This window comes from Pongo abelii, chromosome 20 (assembly GCF_028885655.2).
Source record: "Pongo abelii isolate AG06213 chromosome 20, NHGRI_mPonAbe1-v2.0_pri, whole genome shotgun sequence".
NCBI lineage: Eukaryota > Metazoa > Chordata > Mammalia > Primates > Hominidae > Pongo > Pongo abelii.
The window spans coordinates 3,856,979-3,873,291 of NC_072005.2; the positions used below are offsets into that span (position 1 = coordinate 3,856,979).

At 57.3% G+C, this 16,313-nt stretch overlaps 1 protein-coding gene across 2 annotated transcripts; it reads right to left on the reverse strand.

Annotated features, from left to right (window-relative positions):
- Positions 1–1,601: 1,601 nt before the first annotated feature.
- DAPK3 (death associated protein kinase 3) lies at positions 1,602–15,031 on the reverse strand. 2 transcript variants are annotated; one of them, XM_024237945.3, is made up of 9 exons: positions 14,910–15,031; positions 13,564–13,719; positions 7,741–8,101; positions 7,421–7,550; positions 7,048–7,096; positions 6,820–6,846; positions 4,163–4,315; positions 3,234–3,279; positions 1,602–2,807 (listed from the first exon to the last, which is right to left on the reverse strand). In XM_024237945.3, the coding sequence occupies exons 2-9, from the start codon at positions 13,623–13,625 to the stop codon at positions 2,271–2,273; spliced, it is 1,365 nt and encodes a 454-aa protein (XP_024093713.1). In that variant the 5' UTR covers positions 13,626–13,719; positions 14,910–15,031; the 3' UTR covers positions 1,602–2,270. The 2 variants fall into 2 exon arrangements, with proteins under 2 accessions (XP_024093713.1, XP_024093714.1); XM_024237946.3 differs by having other exon boundaries at positions 14,809–14,988.
- Positions 15,032–16,313: the final 1,282 nt, after the last annotated feature.

The window sequence follows — 16,313 nt, forward strand, 5'->3', positions numbered from 1 at the left end:
GCTCTGTCGCCCAGGCTGGAGTGCAGTGGCGCGATCTCACTCACTGCAAGCTCCGCCTCCAGGGTTCACGCCATTCTCCTGCCTCAGCCTCCCGAGTAGCTGGGACTACAGGCGCCCGCCACTACGCCCAGCTAATTTTTTATATTTTTAGTAGAGACGGAGTTTCACCATGTTAGCCGGGATGGTCTCGATCTCCTGACCTCGTGATCCGCCCACCTCGGCCTCCCAAAGTGCTAGGATTACAGGCGTGAGCCACCGTACCCGGTGCACCGTGCATTTCTTTATGAGACAAGGTTTTGCTCTGTCACCAAGACTGGAGTGCAGTGGCGGGATCACAGCTCACTGCAGCCTCCACCTCCAGAGCTCAAGTGATCCTCCTGTCTCAGCCTCTTGAATAGCGGGGACCACAGGCAACCCCACTACACCTGGCTCACATACAATTTTTGTGTGGATGTACCTTTTCCTGCCTCTGTGAATGTACTAAAACCACTGAATTGTACACTTTAAAAAAAAGATTTTAGGGTGTGTGAATCAGAGCTCGATGAAAGAAAAAAAAAAGTTAAAAAAAAAAATGGCCAGATGCGGTGACTCACGCCTGTAATCCCAGCACTTTGGGAGCACAAGAAGGGAGGATCACTTGAGGTCAGAAGCTCAAGAACAGCCTGGCCAACATGGTGAAACCCCATCTCTATTAAAAATACAAAAATTACGGGCGGACACGGTGGCTCACGCCTGTAATCCCAGCACTTCGAGAGGCTGAGGCGGGCGGATCACCTGAGGTCAGGAGCTCGTGACTAGCCTGACCAACATGGTGAAACCCTGCCTCTACTAAAAATACAAAATTAGCCCAGCGTGGTGGCGCGTGCCTGTAATCCCAGCTACTCACGAGGCTGGGGCAGGAGAATCGACTGAACATGGGAGACGGAGGTTGCGGTGAGCCAATATCACACCATGGCACTCCAGCCTGGGCGACAGGGCCAGACTCCGCCTCAAAAAAAAAAAAAAAAAAAAAAAAAAAGCCACGTGTGGTGGTGTATGCCTGCAATCCCAGACACTTGGGAGGCTGAGACAGGAGCCCCACTTGAGTCCAGGAGAGGGAAGTTAGTGAGCCAAGATCGCGCCACTGCACTCCAGCCTGGGCGACAGGGCCAGACTCCGCCTCAAAAAAAAAAAAAACTTCCTCCAGGGAGGATGGACAGGGTCGGGCCCCGCTCGGAAACCACCTGAGTCCCAGCAGCTGAGCTGAGCGGCTCCTCCTCCAAGGCCGCCTGCTGCATGTGGTTCCAGGAGGGGCAGGGCCTCCCACGTGGGACGCAGCAGCATCCCAAGGCGCAAGGGGACAGGAAACGCCTCTGACCGACCTCGGCTGCCCGGAGCTTCTACCTTCTTGCCATCAAAACACCCGGGCAGCTGAGACCAAGATCCGGCAGCTCCCAGGACGCTGTGAGGGTCTGCGAGGCCTCCCAGGTTCGTCCCCTTCTTCCCGAGCACAGCAGGAGGCAGGGAACACAGAGAGAAACATGAACGCCTCGGAGGGCACATCCCCCGTGGCCAAAGGCTGGCTGTCCCCTGCCAAGGCCTGAGGCACACAACATCCCGCGTTATCTGGAAGCCAGTATTTTATTTCTCTTGGCTGCAGAGGGCCGCTCTCGCCTAGGCGTGCACACGCACAACGATGGGGCTCGCGGAGGAGTCCGCAGCAGGGGACCCCACACCCGGGGGACGGGCCTCCGCGAGGAAGGCACACAGTGGAAGACCCCACCAAGCCCGGCGCCACCCAGCAGCGTGGAGACTGCCTGTCCGCCGTCCCACTACCTCCTCCTGGGCTAGTGGCAGCAACGGGCAGCACCCCGCCGAACTGCCCGCGGTACTGCCCGCAAACCGCCCGCGGAACTGCCCGCAAACCCTCTGCTGGGCCTGGACCAGGGCTGCATTCGGGCCGCCGCTGGGCCTCAGTGGCCGGTCCCATCCTGGGTCCCAACCCTCACAGCGCCACAGGCCACGCTGCCTGGAGGGTCCCGGCGTCACCGACGATGCAGGAGCGAAGGTGAAGGCCAGCGTGGAGGCTGTGTAGAGAAGCAGCCCCGTCCCACGCCCACCCCTGCCCGTGAACTTACGGGCCTGGCTCCAGCTCCTCTCACTCCGCCTCCAGCCTGGCGGCGCGGGGCAAGGACAGGCACCGGGGTGATTGGAGGCGTAGCGTCCACAGGAAGCGCCCCCACCGCAGGTCAAGCTCCGGCTGTCCCAGGGCCTGGCCCACCCCAGTGCGCCTAGCGCAGCCCGCACTCCACACCCTGCAGCTTCTCCTGCTCCAGGGCGCGCACGAGGTCCTGCACGAAGCGCATCTCGGAGGCCACTTGCTTGGCCAGCGCCTCGTAGCGGTTCTCCAGGCGGCTGAAGCGGCGCTTGAGGCCGCTGGTCCCCAGCAGCGCGCCCTTGGCCTCCTCCTGCGCCTGCCGCTTGAGTGCCTCGGTCTTGAGCAGCTCCTGCCGTAGCCTCCGCAGGTCCTGGCCCAGGCTGTCGCTCTCCTCGCGGTACCAGGCCTCCTTCTCCTCGTAGATGGCGGCCAGCGCCTCCACGTCCTCGTGGCAGAGCCGCCGGCTACGCTGCAGCTCGCGCAGGCCCTCCTCGGCGGCCGCCGCCTCCTCCAGCACCTTGGAGAAGCGCTCGAAGTCGGCGTAGCTGTTGTTGGGCGGCAAGCTGGAGTGCGACTTGATGGTGTACTCCTTCAGACGCGTGGTCTTCAGGCGCCGCCGCTCGGGCTTGCGGCCACTGTCCTCACCACGAACGTTCCGCCGCCGGATCGCCTAGGAGGGAGGGAGGCCTGAGCGGGGTCCCCGCGATGCCACCCAGCCCTGCCGGCCCCCACCCACCTGCCAGTGTCAACTGAGGTTCAGGGGCTCATCCGGCAGCCGAGTCAACGCCTCCTGACGGAGACCGCCCGGCCCCACACAAAGCCGAGTGCGCTCACTGGAGAAAAACGCTGCGGCCCTGGCCCCGGGAGTCTCAGCCCCGTTGGACATACATCAGCCAAGGATGCCACTAGGTCTGTCGGGTGGTGGACGTCCCACACCCAGAACTCAACCCCCGCCACCCAGGCTCATTCCTCTGGGGACCCTCCCCAGCCACTGGGGGTTGTCACATCCAAAAGCCTTAAATGCTGAAGGCCCCCCGGACCCCAGCGAGAAGGCCAAGGCGGGAAGCCCAGGGAACTCCCCCACCTCCCCACTTACCTTAATCCAGGAATGTTCCAGGCTCTGGGCAATGGTCATTCTCCGCCTGGAAGACCCCCACTCTGGTTAGTTACACCTGCACCATCTGTCCCGTCCTCCCGTGAACAACTGACTCCCAGGACCCCCAAAAGCCCTAAAGTTGCCCCCCAGCCTCTGCTCAGCCAGCCACAGAAGCTGAACAAGGGTACTGCAGGGAGCGTGGGGTTTTCTGGGGAGTGGTGGAGAGAGCTGAGACCTCAGGCTGGAGTCGCAAACCCAGGCGCCTGAAAGAGGGACTGGGCAGCCAGGGAGGCCCCGGGAGGCCTACGAGTGAGGGCTCAGCACTGCCAGGATTCTAAGTCTTTACAGGAAAACAAGTGACCTGGAATTTTACATGGAACCTTACTTTACACACTGGCAACTAATTAAAAGTTTGCTAAAAACACGGCAAACAGCCAGACACGGTGTCTCACGCCTGCAATCCCAGCACTTTGGGAGGCCAAGGGAGGCAAATCACTGGAGGTCAGGAGTTCAAGACAAGCCTGGGCAACATGGTGAAGCCCCGTCCCTACTAAAAATACAAAAATTAGCCAGGCGTGGTGGCAGGCACCTATAATCCCAGCTACTCGGGAGGCTAATGCAGAATAGCCTGAACCCAGGAGGCAGAGGCTGCAGTGAGCCGAGATCACGCCACTGCACTGCACTCCAGCCTGGGAGACCGAGCAAGACTTCATCTCCAAAAAAAAAAAAACCACGGCAATGGCCAATGGCCAACTTGGGCCATCAGTTCATCAGTTTACATCAGTTTACTCTCTCCAGCCCAAGGGGGACGAATGTCTGATCCCACCTGCAGGGAGGTAGCGCTGGGAGGAGAGTCCTCTGGAGCCTCCGTGGGTGGAGTGGGCCCGTGTCCCATGTCCCACCCCGTGCCCCCTGCCGGCCCCTCGTACTTGGGATCTTTGACGAGCAGCCGGCGAATGAAGTCCTTGGCCAGCTCGCTGGTGTTGCTGAAGTACTCCTCGTCGAAGTCGTAGTTCACGGCTGAGATGTTGGTAAGCGTCTCCTGCTTGGTCTCGCCCAGGAACGGGGATGCGCCGCTCAGGCTGCCAGACAGGCGTGGGGCTCAGTGGGGTCCTGGGCTCCCACCACGACCGCGCCGCCTCCCCGGCTGCCCCCAACTCCGTCCTGCCCACGACAGGCGGAGCACAGAGGACAGGCTGACGGCAGGTGCCTGGGCCACTCACACTCCTGAGCCCTTAGAACCTTCCTGCAACGATCCCAGCCACCACCCAAGAGGCATTCAAAATCCAACCCCCCACCCCGCCACTGACAGCAGCAGAAATGAACAGGCAGAAATCTCCGTGGAGACTCGAAGTATCTTTGCAGATGCAGAGCCCGAAAGCCCCCAGCGCTCAGTAAAGCCGAGGGGAGGGTAACTGCAGTGGGGAGCCCGAGCCAACAACACCTTAGCCAAAGGATCAAGGTCAACAGCCCGGCAGCGAGAGGCCCCAACAGCGTCTGCCTCCCAGCCTGACGCTGGGAGGGTGACAAGGCGTCATCCCTGGGGTTTTGAGCAGAGACACTGAAGCCCCGTCTGATCGTGAGAGCGCACCGGACTAACGTGGACTCAGGCACCTTCCGCAAAACACGTGACCCGTGAGCGCTCGTCAGAGTCAAGGTCATGAAAGCCAGACGGAGGAACAGCCTCAGACTGGAGGCGGCGAAGGAGCTGAACGGCTAAATGTCGTGTGGGCTCCTGGATGGGGCCCTGGACCTCAGAGAGGACAGGAATGGAAAACCTGGGGGTGTCTAACCACCTCTGGCACTTTTTAAATTTTTTTTAATTTTTTAGAGACGGAGTCTCGCTCTGTCACCCAGGCTGGAGTGCAGTGGCGTGATCTCGGCTCACTGCAAGCTCCACCTCCTGGATTCACGCCATTCTCCTGCCTCAGCCTCCTGAGTAGCTGGGACTACAGGCACCCGCTGCCACACCCAGCTAATTTTTGTATTTTCAGTAGAGACGGGGTTTCACCGTGTTAGCCAGGATGGTCTCAATCTCCTGACCTCGTGATCTGCCCGCCTCAGCCTCCCAAAGTGCTGGGATTACAGGTGTGAGCCACCGCACCCAGCACATCTGGCACTTTTGTGATTAGTGTAGCACCAAGGCTAACGTCTTGGTGTTCATAACGTTCGCGTTCATGAAAAACGTAAACTGAAGGAGGGGGAAGCTGCAAGGGGCGTCTGTGCTGTTTCTGTTGCTCCTCTGTAAGTCTGAATTATCTGAACATTTAAAAAGAATACAAATGGTCTAGCCCATCTTCTGAAGCCTTTGGGTCCGTTCATGCGCTACAGCAGGCTGGGCCCACGCCATTGTTTATTTCCTTGCTTACTGAATGAGCTATGCCCATTCAATATGGCTGGCCAACATAGTGAGACTCCACCTCTACAAAAACTTTTAAAAATTAGCCAGCTGGGCACGGTGGCTCACGCCTGTCATCCCAGCATTCTGGGAGGCCAAGGCGGGCAGATCACTTGAGGTCTGGAGTTCAAGACCAGCCTGACCGATATGGTGAAACTTCGTCTCTACTAAAAATACAAAAAATTAGCCAGGCATGATGGCAGGCACCTGTAATCCCAGTTACTCGGGAGGCTGAGGCATGGGAATCGCTTGAACCCAGGAGGCAGAGGTTGCAGTGAGCCTGAGCTGAGACGGGGCCTTGGCACTCCATCCAGCCTGGGCAACAAGAGCGAAACTCCGTCTCAAAAAAAAAAAAAAAAATTAGCCAGCCAGGCGCGGTGGCCCATGCCTGTAATCCCAGAACTTTGGGAAGCCGAGGTGGGTGGATCACCTGAGGTCAGGAGTTCAAAACCAGCCTTGATCAACATGGTGAAACCCCGTCTCTACTAAAAATACAAAAATTAGCCAGGCGTGGTGGTGGGCACCTGTAATCCCAGCTACTTGGGAGACTGAGGCAGGAGAATTGCTTGAATCTGGGAGGCGGGGGTTGCAGTGAGCAGCCGAGATTGCACCACTACACTCCAACCTGGACAACAAGAGCGAAACTCCATCAAAAAAAAAAAAAAAAAAAGGGCCGAGCATGGTTGTGTGCACATGTAGTCCCAGGTACTCAGGAGGCTGAGGTGGGAGGATTGCTTAAGTCTGGGAGGTGGAGGCTGCAGTGAGCTAGGACAGCACTCCAGCCTGGGCAAAAGAGTAAGACCCCATCTCAACAAATAAAAATAATAAACAACAGCAAGCCCACGTGTGGCCCAGGGAGAGGAGTCAAAACCCAGCCTGGGGTCGGATCCCTTCCTTGCACTTCGAGAGGAGGCTGGGCTCCCTAGCAGCCAGAGGGACAGGAGCATACACAACCCCCAACATGGGGCCTGCTCAGCCGCTCTCTGAGTGTCCTGCCTTCAGAACTCTCCAGAAGCCTCTGTGACAGCAGCCACAGAGAATCACTCATCCATTCCCCCGGTATCCCCTGAGCACCTGCGATGGGTCACAGCCAGGCTGGGGACCCTTGGCGTCCGCATGAAACACACGGAGCCTGGGACCCGCGCCAGCTGCGCTGCACAGCCGAGGGGGCCCCCGCCAGGTACTCACAGGATGTAGGTGATGACGCCGATGCTCCTGGGGACAGACAAGAAGCAAGGGTCAGCGCAGCCTGGGGCCGCCCACCCTCCCAGGACCGTGGCATCCAGGGCCCCTGTTCTAGGGCAACAGTCCCCCCATACCCCAACAGCAGCAAGGCCCCGCCTCGTCCCCAGCTGCAGTGCTGGCCTGCGCTCCAGGACAGCAGGGAAGCCCGGCAGAAGCAGGTGGCACACTCACCACATGTCCGCCTCCAGGCCCAGCGGCTCATAGTTCACAATCTCTGGGGCTGCAGAACAGGGAGATGTGGGTCAGGCGCTGGGGACACGCTGGCCAAGGAAGAGGCTCAGGACACAGGCATGGGGTCAAGGTTCTCACACGTCGCAGCCCTTGGGGGCACGAATGCGGCAGAGCTGGCCCTCAGGGCCTGACAGGTAGGACGGCTGGGCTGCACCAAATGGAGGCCCTGACCTCCCACAATGCCGGGCCCAAGAGGGGTGGCTTCAGGGCTGAGGACGCGGCACCCAGCACCGGGCATGACCCACCCCACACCCAGCAGATAGCCCCAGACCACCCTCCCCAGGCCAGGGCTGCCCACTGGGCAGAGCCTCACCCACAAACTCCGGGGTGCCGAAGATGTTCTTGAACTCATTCCCCGCCTCGATCTTGTGCGCGATGCCGAAGTCGATGAGCTTGATGCGTGGGTTCGGCACGTTCTTGTCCAGCAGCATGATGTTTTCCGGCTGGGGTGGGAGGGGGCTCAGCAGGGAAAGCACGGGCCTCCCCGACCCTCACCCCCACGCTCCCCCAACCTCACCCCCACGCTCCCCCAACCTCACCCCCACACGCAGGAGGTGCCCTCCAGGCTCTTCCCCGCCCCATCCCCGCCCCCACACTGGCCAGGCCAGCCCCACAGGGCCCTACAGGGCTCACCTTCAGGTCAAAGTGTGCGATGCGCTTGGAGTGCAAGTAGTGAACGCCGTCCAGGATCTGCTTGAGGAACTGGGTGGCCTCGTCCTCCGTCAGTGACTCCTTCTCCGCCAGGAAGTCAAAGAGCTCCCCACCGGAGACCAGCTCCAGGATGAGGACCACGTCCGTCTTATTCTCGAAGATGTCGTGCAGGGTGATGATGTTGGGGTGCCGGATCTCCCGCAGGATGTTCACCTCCCGCTCAATCTCCTCCCGGCTCACCCCACGCCGGCTGGATGACAGGCGGCGCTTCTTGATGAACTTGGCCGCGTACTCCTTGCCTGTGCCCTTCTGCCGACACTTCCGCACGATCGCAAACTGGCCGCTGGAGGAGGGGGAGGGAGTGAGTGGGGGTGGCTGGCTCCCCCTCACCTCCACCTGCTCCTCTTGGGCGCAGCCCTGCACCAGGCACATCAAAGGACATGAGCCGGCTGCTGTGGGGGTGCAGACTCTGCACCTTCTCGGAGAGCAATTCCTTAGCGCCCCGCACCATCAGACGCAGCGTTCCCACCCCTCCCAGGGCTATGCCCAGCAGGTGTGTGGAGGCGAGTGTAGAGCCACACGTTAACACCATGGCACCGGCATATTTTTGAAAAGTGAAAGAACGAACAGTTCAATGCATATTAAGAGGGAACTGAGGGGGCCAGGCGCGGTGGTTCACGCCTGTAATCCCAGCACTTTGGGAGTTTGAGGCAGGCAGATAACTTGAGCTGAGAAGTTCAAAAGCAGCCTGGCCAACATGGTGAAACCCTGTCTCTACCAAAAATACAAAAAATTAGCTGGGCGTGGTGGCAGGCGCCTGTAATCCCAGCTACTTGGGAGGCTGAGGCAGGCGAATCGCTTGAACCCAGGAGGCAGAGGTTGCAGTGAGCTGAGATCGTGCCACTGTACTCCAGCCTGGGCAACGTAGCAAGATCCTGCCTCAAAAAAATAAAAAGTGCAAGGCAAGTGCCAGACCCGCTTTTTTTTGTTTTGTTTTGTTTTGTTTTGAGACAGGGTCTGGCTCTGTTGCTCAGGCTGGAGTGCAGTGGTTCAATCATGGCTCACTGCAGCCTCGACCACCTGGGCTCGGGCAATCCTCCTGCCTCAGCCTCTCAAGCAGCTGGGACTACAGACACACACCACCACACCCAGTTAATTTTTTTTTTTCTTTTTGTAAGGATGAGGTCTCACTATGTCGCCCACGCTGGTCTCAAACTCCTAGGCTCAAGCGATCCCTCCCAACTAGGTGGGACTACAGGAACATACTACCACACCTAATTTATTTATTTTTTGTAGAGACAGGGTCTTGCTATATTGCCCAGGCTGGTTTGGAACTCCTGGCCTCAAGAGATCCTCCCACTCCACCTCCCCAAGTGTTGGCATTACAGGTAGAGCCACTACATCTGGCCAGTATCCGCATTTTAAAGAAACCGAGGCTGAGAAAAGGAAAGCAACTAGCCCGAGGTCATGCACTCAGTCAGTGGCGGAAGGATTCAAACCTTCAAACCAGGTGCTGCAGGCTCCAGAGCCCAGGTGCTCTAACAGGAAGTGGACACCTGGTGCTGGGCACCGGCTTTCTGCGTGCCCAGCTCCCGGCTCCACCCTGTCTCCTGCTAACAGACCCAGCTGTCCCAGGGCAGCCTTCGCCGCTCACTCTCAGTCTGTGGGACTCAGTATCCCAGGAAAGGGGTGGAAGGGGACATGACTGGACCTGGGGAAGCAGAAAACCACGCCTTCCAGCCCAAAGAGACCGGTCCAGTCCACAGGGCTCTGAACGCCTGCCGGGAAGAGAGGATCTCTCTCTCTGCTGGGCTTGGATTCGGGCTCGAGGCAGCGGCCACCGTGTAGAAGGCTGCCTAAGAACAGACCAGGCCAGGAGAGGGGAGCCACCAGGCGCTGCGGGTGGCACATAAGCCCCGTCATTCACTCTGCCAGAGCGCCTCCTCCACGCTGGAGTGGACTTCGGCCCCGGGGACACAGGGCACCACATGCACCAGCACCCAGCCACACCTGCGGCCGCCGCACACCTGGACAACTCGGTTCCGTAAACCATGCCTTTCCCTGTTTTGCTATTGCCAGCGGGATTTCAGGTTCTGCCACTGAGTCCTCCTACAGCAACAGCAGACCACAGCCGCCCACCTCCAGACAGCTCCCGGTCTCACTGGCGACAGACAGACTTGCTCCTTAGAGGCAAGGCCACCGGCACGCTCTCAGTTCCTCTACAGGACCGGAAAGGTGCCTGATCTCCCCAACCGGGAAAGAAACTCCCTGAGAGCCGAGCCCACCCTCTTCGCTTCTCTGTAACTTCCCCAGCCCCCAGCGCAGGTGGGGGCACAGGAAGCCCTCCTCAATGATGGTCTCAGGTGTCACTCCCAAACCACTTCCTAAGTGCCTGCCATAACCCAGACACGACCCAAGCGTGGCCTACACACCGACGATTTCTACTGATAGGGTTTGTGATGTTTAAAAATGTGGGCTGGGAAGCCGGGCACAGTGGCTCACACCTGTAATCCCAGCACTTTGGGAGGCAAAAGCACGCAGATCACGGTGTCAGGAGTTCGAGACTAGCGTGGCCAACACAGTGAAAGCCACATCTCTACTAAAAATACAAAAACATTAGCCGGGCGTGCTGGCAGGCATCTATAATCCCAGATACTCGGGAGGCTGAGGCAAGGGGAATCGCTTGAACCTGGGAGACGGAGGTTGCAGTGAGCTGAGATTGCGCCATTACACTCCAGCCCGGGCGACACTGCAAGACTCTGTCTCAAAAAAAAAGTGTGGGCCAGGCACAGTGGCTCACACCTGTAATCCCAGCACTTTGGGAGGCAGAGGCAGGCAGATCACTTGAGATCAGGAGTTCGCAACCAGCCTGGCCAACATGGCAAAACCCCGTCTCTACTAAAAATACAAAAATTAGTTGGGCATGGTGGCAGGCGCCTGTAATTCCAGCTATTTGGAAGGCTGAAGCAGGAGAATCGCTTGAACCCGGGAGGCAGAGGTTGCAGTGAGCCAAGATCAAGTCACTGCACTACAGCCTGGGCAACAGAGCCAGATTCCGATTCAATTTAAAAAAAAAAATGTGGGCTGGGCAAAGTAGCTCACACCTGTAATCCCAGCACTTCGGGAGGCCGAGGAGGGCAGATCGAACTCCTGAGGTCAGGAGCTCAAAACAAGCCTGGCCAACATGGTGAAAGCCCCTCTGTATAAAAAATACAAAAAAATTAGCCAGGCGTGGCGTGGTGACGGGTGCCTGTAGTCCCAGCTACTTAGGGGGCTGAGGTGGGAGAACTGCTTGAACCCGTGAGGTTGAGGCTGCAGTAAGCGGAGATCTCACCACTGCACTCCAGCCTGGGTGACAAAGTGAGTCCCTGTCTCAAAAAAATAAAAATAAAAAAAAATTAAAATTCCAAAGCATTCCTAGCTTGCACACCAGACAAAATCAAGGGTCGGGGAAAAAGAAGTGTTTGCCCCTGTTGGGTCTGGCCCACGGGCCGCAGTGTGCTGACTCCTGAGTAAATAAATCAGGACAGCAGACATGAGGGTGCACGGTCAATCCGTGTTTGCAGTTTAAAAAAATTAGGCCGGGCATGGTGGCTCATGCCTGTAATCCCAGCACTTTGGGAAGCCAAGACGGGAAGATCACTTGAGGTCAGGAGTTCAAAACTAGCCTGGCCAACATGTTGAAATCCCATCTCTAATAAAAATACAAAAAAATTGGCCAGGCGTGTTGGCAGGTGCCTGTAGTCCCAGCTACTCAGGAGGCTGAGGCATGAGAATCACTTGAACCCGGGAGGCGGAGGCTGCAGTGAGCCAAGATCACACTAATGCACTCTAGTCTGGGCAACAGAGCCAGACACCGTCTCAAAAAAAAAAAAAAAAAATTGCTACATTCTGGGCCTTCATCTTGCACTTCATGTATCTCTGAGAATGTTCCAGACCACTACCTGAAGCAGTGCCGTCAGAACAGCAGACACTGGCCACCCAGAGCTGTCAAACCCATGAGGTGTGGCCAGTCCCGAGAAGAACTGTGACATGAAATACACACCAGACCTCCAAGGCTTCACGGCAAAAACACAAGGCTAAATACTTTTTTTTTTAATTATGAATTTCTGTTTGTTTGAGAGATGGGGATCAACTTATGTTGCCCAGGCTAGTCTTGAAGTCCTGGGCTCAAGCGATCCTCCCGCCTCGGCCTCCCAAAGCGCTAGGATGACAGGTGGAAGCCGGGGCACCCGGCCCTGCCTGGTTCTTTTTAAAAGCTGCATCCTATTCCAGCCCTGATGCAGTGGTTTGGAGAAGGCCATTTAAGAGGCTGCTGTTCCCAGCGGGGTGCAGTGGTTCACACCTGTAATCCCAGCACTTTGGGAGGCCAAGGCAGGTGAATCACCTGAGGTCAGTAGTTCGAGACCAGCCTGGCCAACATGGTGAAATCTTGTCTCTACTAAAAATACAAAAATTAGCCAGGAGTGGCGGCGGGCTCCTGTAATCCCAGCTACTCGGGAGGCTAGGCTGGAGAGTCCCTGGAACCCAGGAGGCCGAGGCTGCAGTGAGCCGAGATCGCATCACTGCACTCCAGCCTGGGCGACAGAATGAGAGTGTCAAGGGAAAAAAAAAGGCTGTTGTTCTGGTAAACGTTCTAGCAACTACCCCAGTCTTAAGTCATTCCATCCATGTATGTACAATTTTCCAGTGAATTAATTCCTAGAGGTGAAATCAGCGGGTTAAAATAAATAGACATAATCAATTTGGCTGAATTTTGCTGACTTTTGCCAAACGACCCCTAGCAGGAGGGGTCAACACTGAAGCATGAGAAGGGGGAGGAGGGGGCATGCCTTCTCTGCCACTAACGAGGAAATTCCTGAAGGAGGGACCTCAGGAGCCCAAAAGAGCCTGCAGCACTCTCCCTAGCCTGACACAGAGCTCATTTATTTACATTCCCTTCTGGTGACATCACAGGGCGGCTCCAGGGAGGCTGGCCAGTAGCAAACTCACCAAATAAGGTTGGAGGCTCTACAAAAGGAGGCAGGGCCTAGTGGTGCCTGGCTAGTCTGGAGGGGGCGGGGTCCCAGGGGACCCTCCAAGGCCCAGACAGGCAGGAACTCAGCTGCCTCCCTGGAAGAGGAAACCTCTGCCTGTTCCCACAAGCATGTTGAACAATTGACTGAGGTGTGGGCCCAGCTGGGAGACACACCCCTCCCTCCCCCTACTTTAAACATCCAAGAGCTGGGAAAAAAACTAAAGTGCCTCCCACAAAAGAGGATTAACACAGGGAGAATTTTTTTTTTTTAAAATAAATGGCGTTTCACTCTGTTGCCCAGGCCACAGTGCAGTGGCACGATCATAGCTCACTGCAGCCTCCTCCAATTCCTAGGCTCAGGCCATCCTCCCGTCTCAGCTTCCCTAGTAGCTGGGACTACAGGCATGAGCTACCACACTTGGTTAATTTTTTTTTCATTTTTACTTTTTGTAGAGATGGAGTCTTGCTATGTTGCCCAGGCAGAAGACAGATCTTTTAATAACAAAAGCAGCTGGCATCTGTTGCTCTGGTGCCCCATGCCAGGTTGGCTGCTGTAACGGCTCAATTACTTTTCTCCCCACAGGAAACACATAGAGGATTCCCAAGCAGGAATTCACAGCCGGGGCTGTCTGACTCCACAGCCCAAATTCGTTCCCCCAGCACATGATACTGACTCATTCCTTCTTGGGATACAGGATAAAGAACAGGAAAGGAGAGTTGCTGTTCAGAAAACCCCACAGTGCCTCTCTCCTATCCCTGGAGCCCAGCCATGGGGGCAAACAGCTCACCTGCCCAGCTCCTCCCCCATCTCATAATGGTCCTCCACGTCTTCCTGCCTGAATGTGGACATGGCAGCCGGTCCACCTTCCAGCAGCTTCCACTCCAGGGAAAGTGCAGTCACCGCAGCCTAGAGATAGGACCTCAGGAGTCCCCTAATGGTGACCCTGAAGAAGACAGGGAAAGAGAGAAGTGAGGAACTGAGACACCACCCTTTTCTCCTAGATTAATGGACAGACCTATCCAGCAAACACAAGCCTCCCACCTCTCCACTCTGAAGCTCCAAACTCGACAAAAAGAGGTGCTGTGTTTAGTGGGCTGGGTCCTGTCATGTCACCTCTTTTAGAGCCCCATAACCACTCAAAAGGTTGGTAACAGCCCCACTGGGCCACCTTCACCCCGCAAAACTCTCTCCAGACACATAATTCTGACTTCCCTGACGCTGCCTGTGTCTTTTTTTGCCTCTCACTCCTAGACTTCTCCCAATCTGCTCAGCCAAAATCCCCCACCATTCCTGCACGTTCTCCTCAACCTCAAATCCCAGGGCTACCTTACTCCCCGGCCAATGTCTTAACCAAGTTCTCAAGTCTACTTCTTTTGTTGTTGTTGTTTTGAGAAGGAGTCTCGCTCTGTCGCCCAGGCTGGAGTGCAGTGGTGCAATCATGGCTCACTGCAGCCTGGAACTCCACGGCTCAAGCGATCGTCCCAGGCCTCCCAAGATGCTGCCATTCCGATCAAAATTCCCAAGTTACTATCTTAACCCCTCCTTGTCCTTGCCCTCGGCAGGTCTCTTAAGACCCTCATCGATGGAACACCCCCGCCCACCCCTAACCATCTCTGACTCCCTCCAATTCTGAATTTTCCAGGAACCGGACGACGCCTTCCACGCTCCTGCAAGCCCACTTTGCCTCCCTCCCACGCTGACCTCCACTGTCCTCGCAAGATTAACCTCTTTCTCCACGCTCCATGTATCAAAGTCCCCCAACCGCCGTCTCCCCTACCCCCCAAAACGGGCCTCCAAAAAGGGCCCCATCTGAGTCTCCTCCACCGTCCTCTGCCCCCTCTCGCCCGCAATCTCCGCACAAGCCCCTAGGCAGACCCCAGTGGCTCCCTTTGCAGAACCCCCCCCCGCCGCCCCCAAGGCCTTGCCCATCCCTAAGGCTCCGCTCTAGCATCCCTGGGTCCGCTAACGCCCCTCGCACGCCCGGCCGAGCCCTTTCCCCGGCCCGGTCACCCAGATGGGTCCCCAAACCTACCAGCTCCTCAGGTTCTCTCCCTCCCTCGTCCTCCGCGGGCCCCCGCAGCGCCGCCCTGGCCCCACCCAGCCCTCCAGCCTCGGCCCGAGCCCGCTCTTTACCCTCCGCAGGCCGGAGTCCACGGTCGGCGCAGCCGCGCTGGCCACCGCCACCTCCTCCAGGAGCCCCGCGCCCCTGCCGCCGCGACGCGCCTGCGCCGACGTCACCGCGCCCGCCAGTGCCTGCCCCCGGGAAACGAACCCCGCCGCCTATTGGCCGGTCCGCCCGCCTCTCGTGCTGCACCTCGACGCCCCGCCCCAGCTGCCTTTTCGGCCCCCCACACCCGGATGCAGCCTCGCCATTGGCTGAACACTCTGATTTCATTGGCCACCCCTGGTTTCATTGGCTGCAGTCGACGCTGGTCAAGCGGACGGAAAAAAGGCCGACTTCCGGTCCCTTCATCGCCCCGCCTGCCTCTCCTCTGACCCTGGTGCTGAAGCTGCGAGAAGCGAGGCTGAAGCCCTGTGCATCCCGCTTCCTGCCTTCCTCGAGCACCGGTTGCGCGAATGGATGGCTCACCTGTGACAGCGCGCATGACAGCTCCTGGAGTGGACCCTGGGACTGCTTTAGTCCCTATGTGACAGTTTCCTCCACTGAAAACTGTTACCCGCATTCTAAATACTTAAAATGCAAATGAGGTCAACCTGGGGTTGTCATTCACAGGGTCCCTCTTCATCTCAAAATAGAGGAAAACAGCAAGCGTTTTATTGAGACATAGTGTGTGCCAACTGACAAAACTGGGAGGTAACAGGTTTTGTTTTTTTTTTTGAGACAGGGTCTCACTCTGTCACCCAGGCAGGAGTGCAGCGGCGGTATCCAGCTCACTGCAACCTCCACCTCCCGGGTTCAAATGATTCTCGTGCCTCAGCTTCCCAAGTAGCTGGGACTACAGGTGCCCATCACCACGCCCGGCTAATTTTTGTGTTTTTAGTAGAGACGGGGTTTCACCATGTTGCACAGGCTGGTCTCGAACTCCTAAGCTCAGGTGATCCGGCACCTCAGTTTTCCAAGTGCTGGGATTACAGGCGTGAGGCGTGAGCCATTGCTCCCGGCCTAAATGCATTTTTTATTATTATTTTGAGACGGAGTCTCGCTCTGTCACCCAGGCTGGAGTGCACTGGCACAATCTCGGCTCACTGCAAGCTCCACCTCCCAGGTTCACGCCATTCTCCTGCCTCAGCCTCCCGAACAGCTGGGACTACAGGTGCCCATCACCACACCCAGCTAATTTTCTGTATTTAATAGAGACAGGGTTTCACCGTGTTAGCCAGGATGGTCTCGATCTCCTGACCTCGTGATCCGCCCGCCTCGGCCTCCCGAAGTGCAGGAATTACACCCATGAGCCACCTTGTCCGGCATTTTTTTTTTTTTTTTTTTTGAGACAGTCGCCTTCTATCGTCCAGGCTGGAGTGCAGTGGTGCGATCTCGGCTCACTGCAACCTCTGCCTCCCGGGTTCAAGCCATTC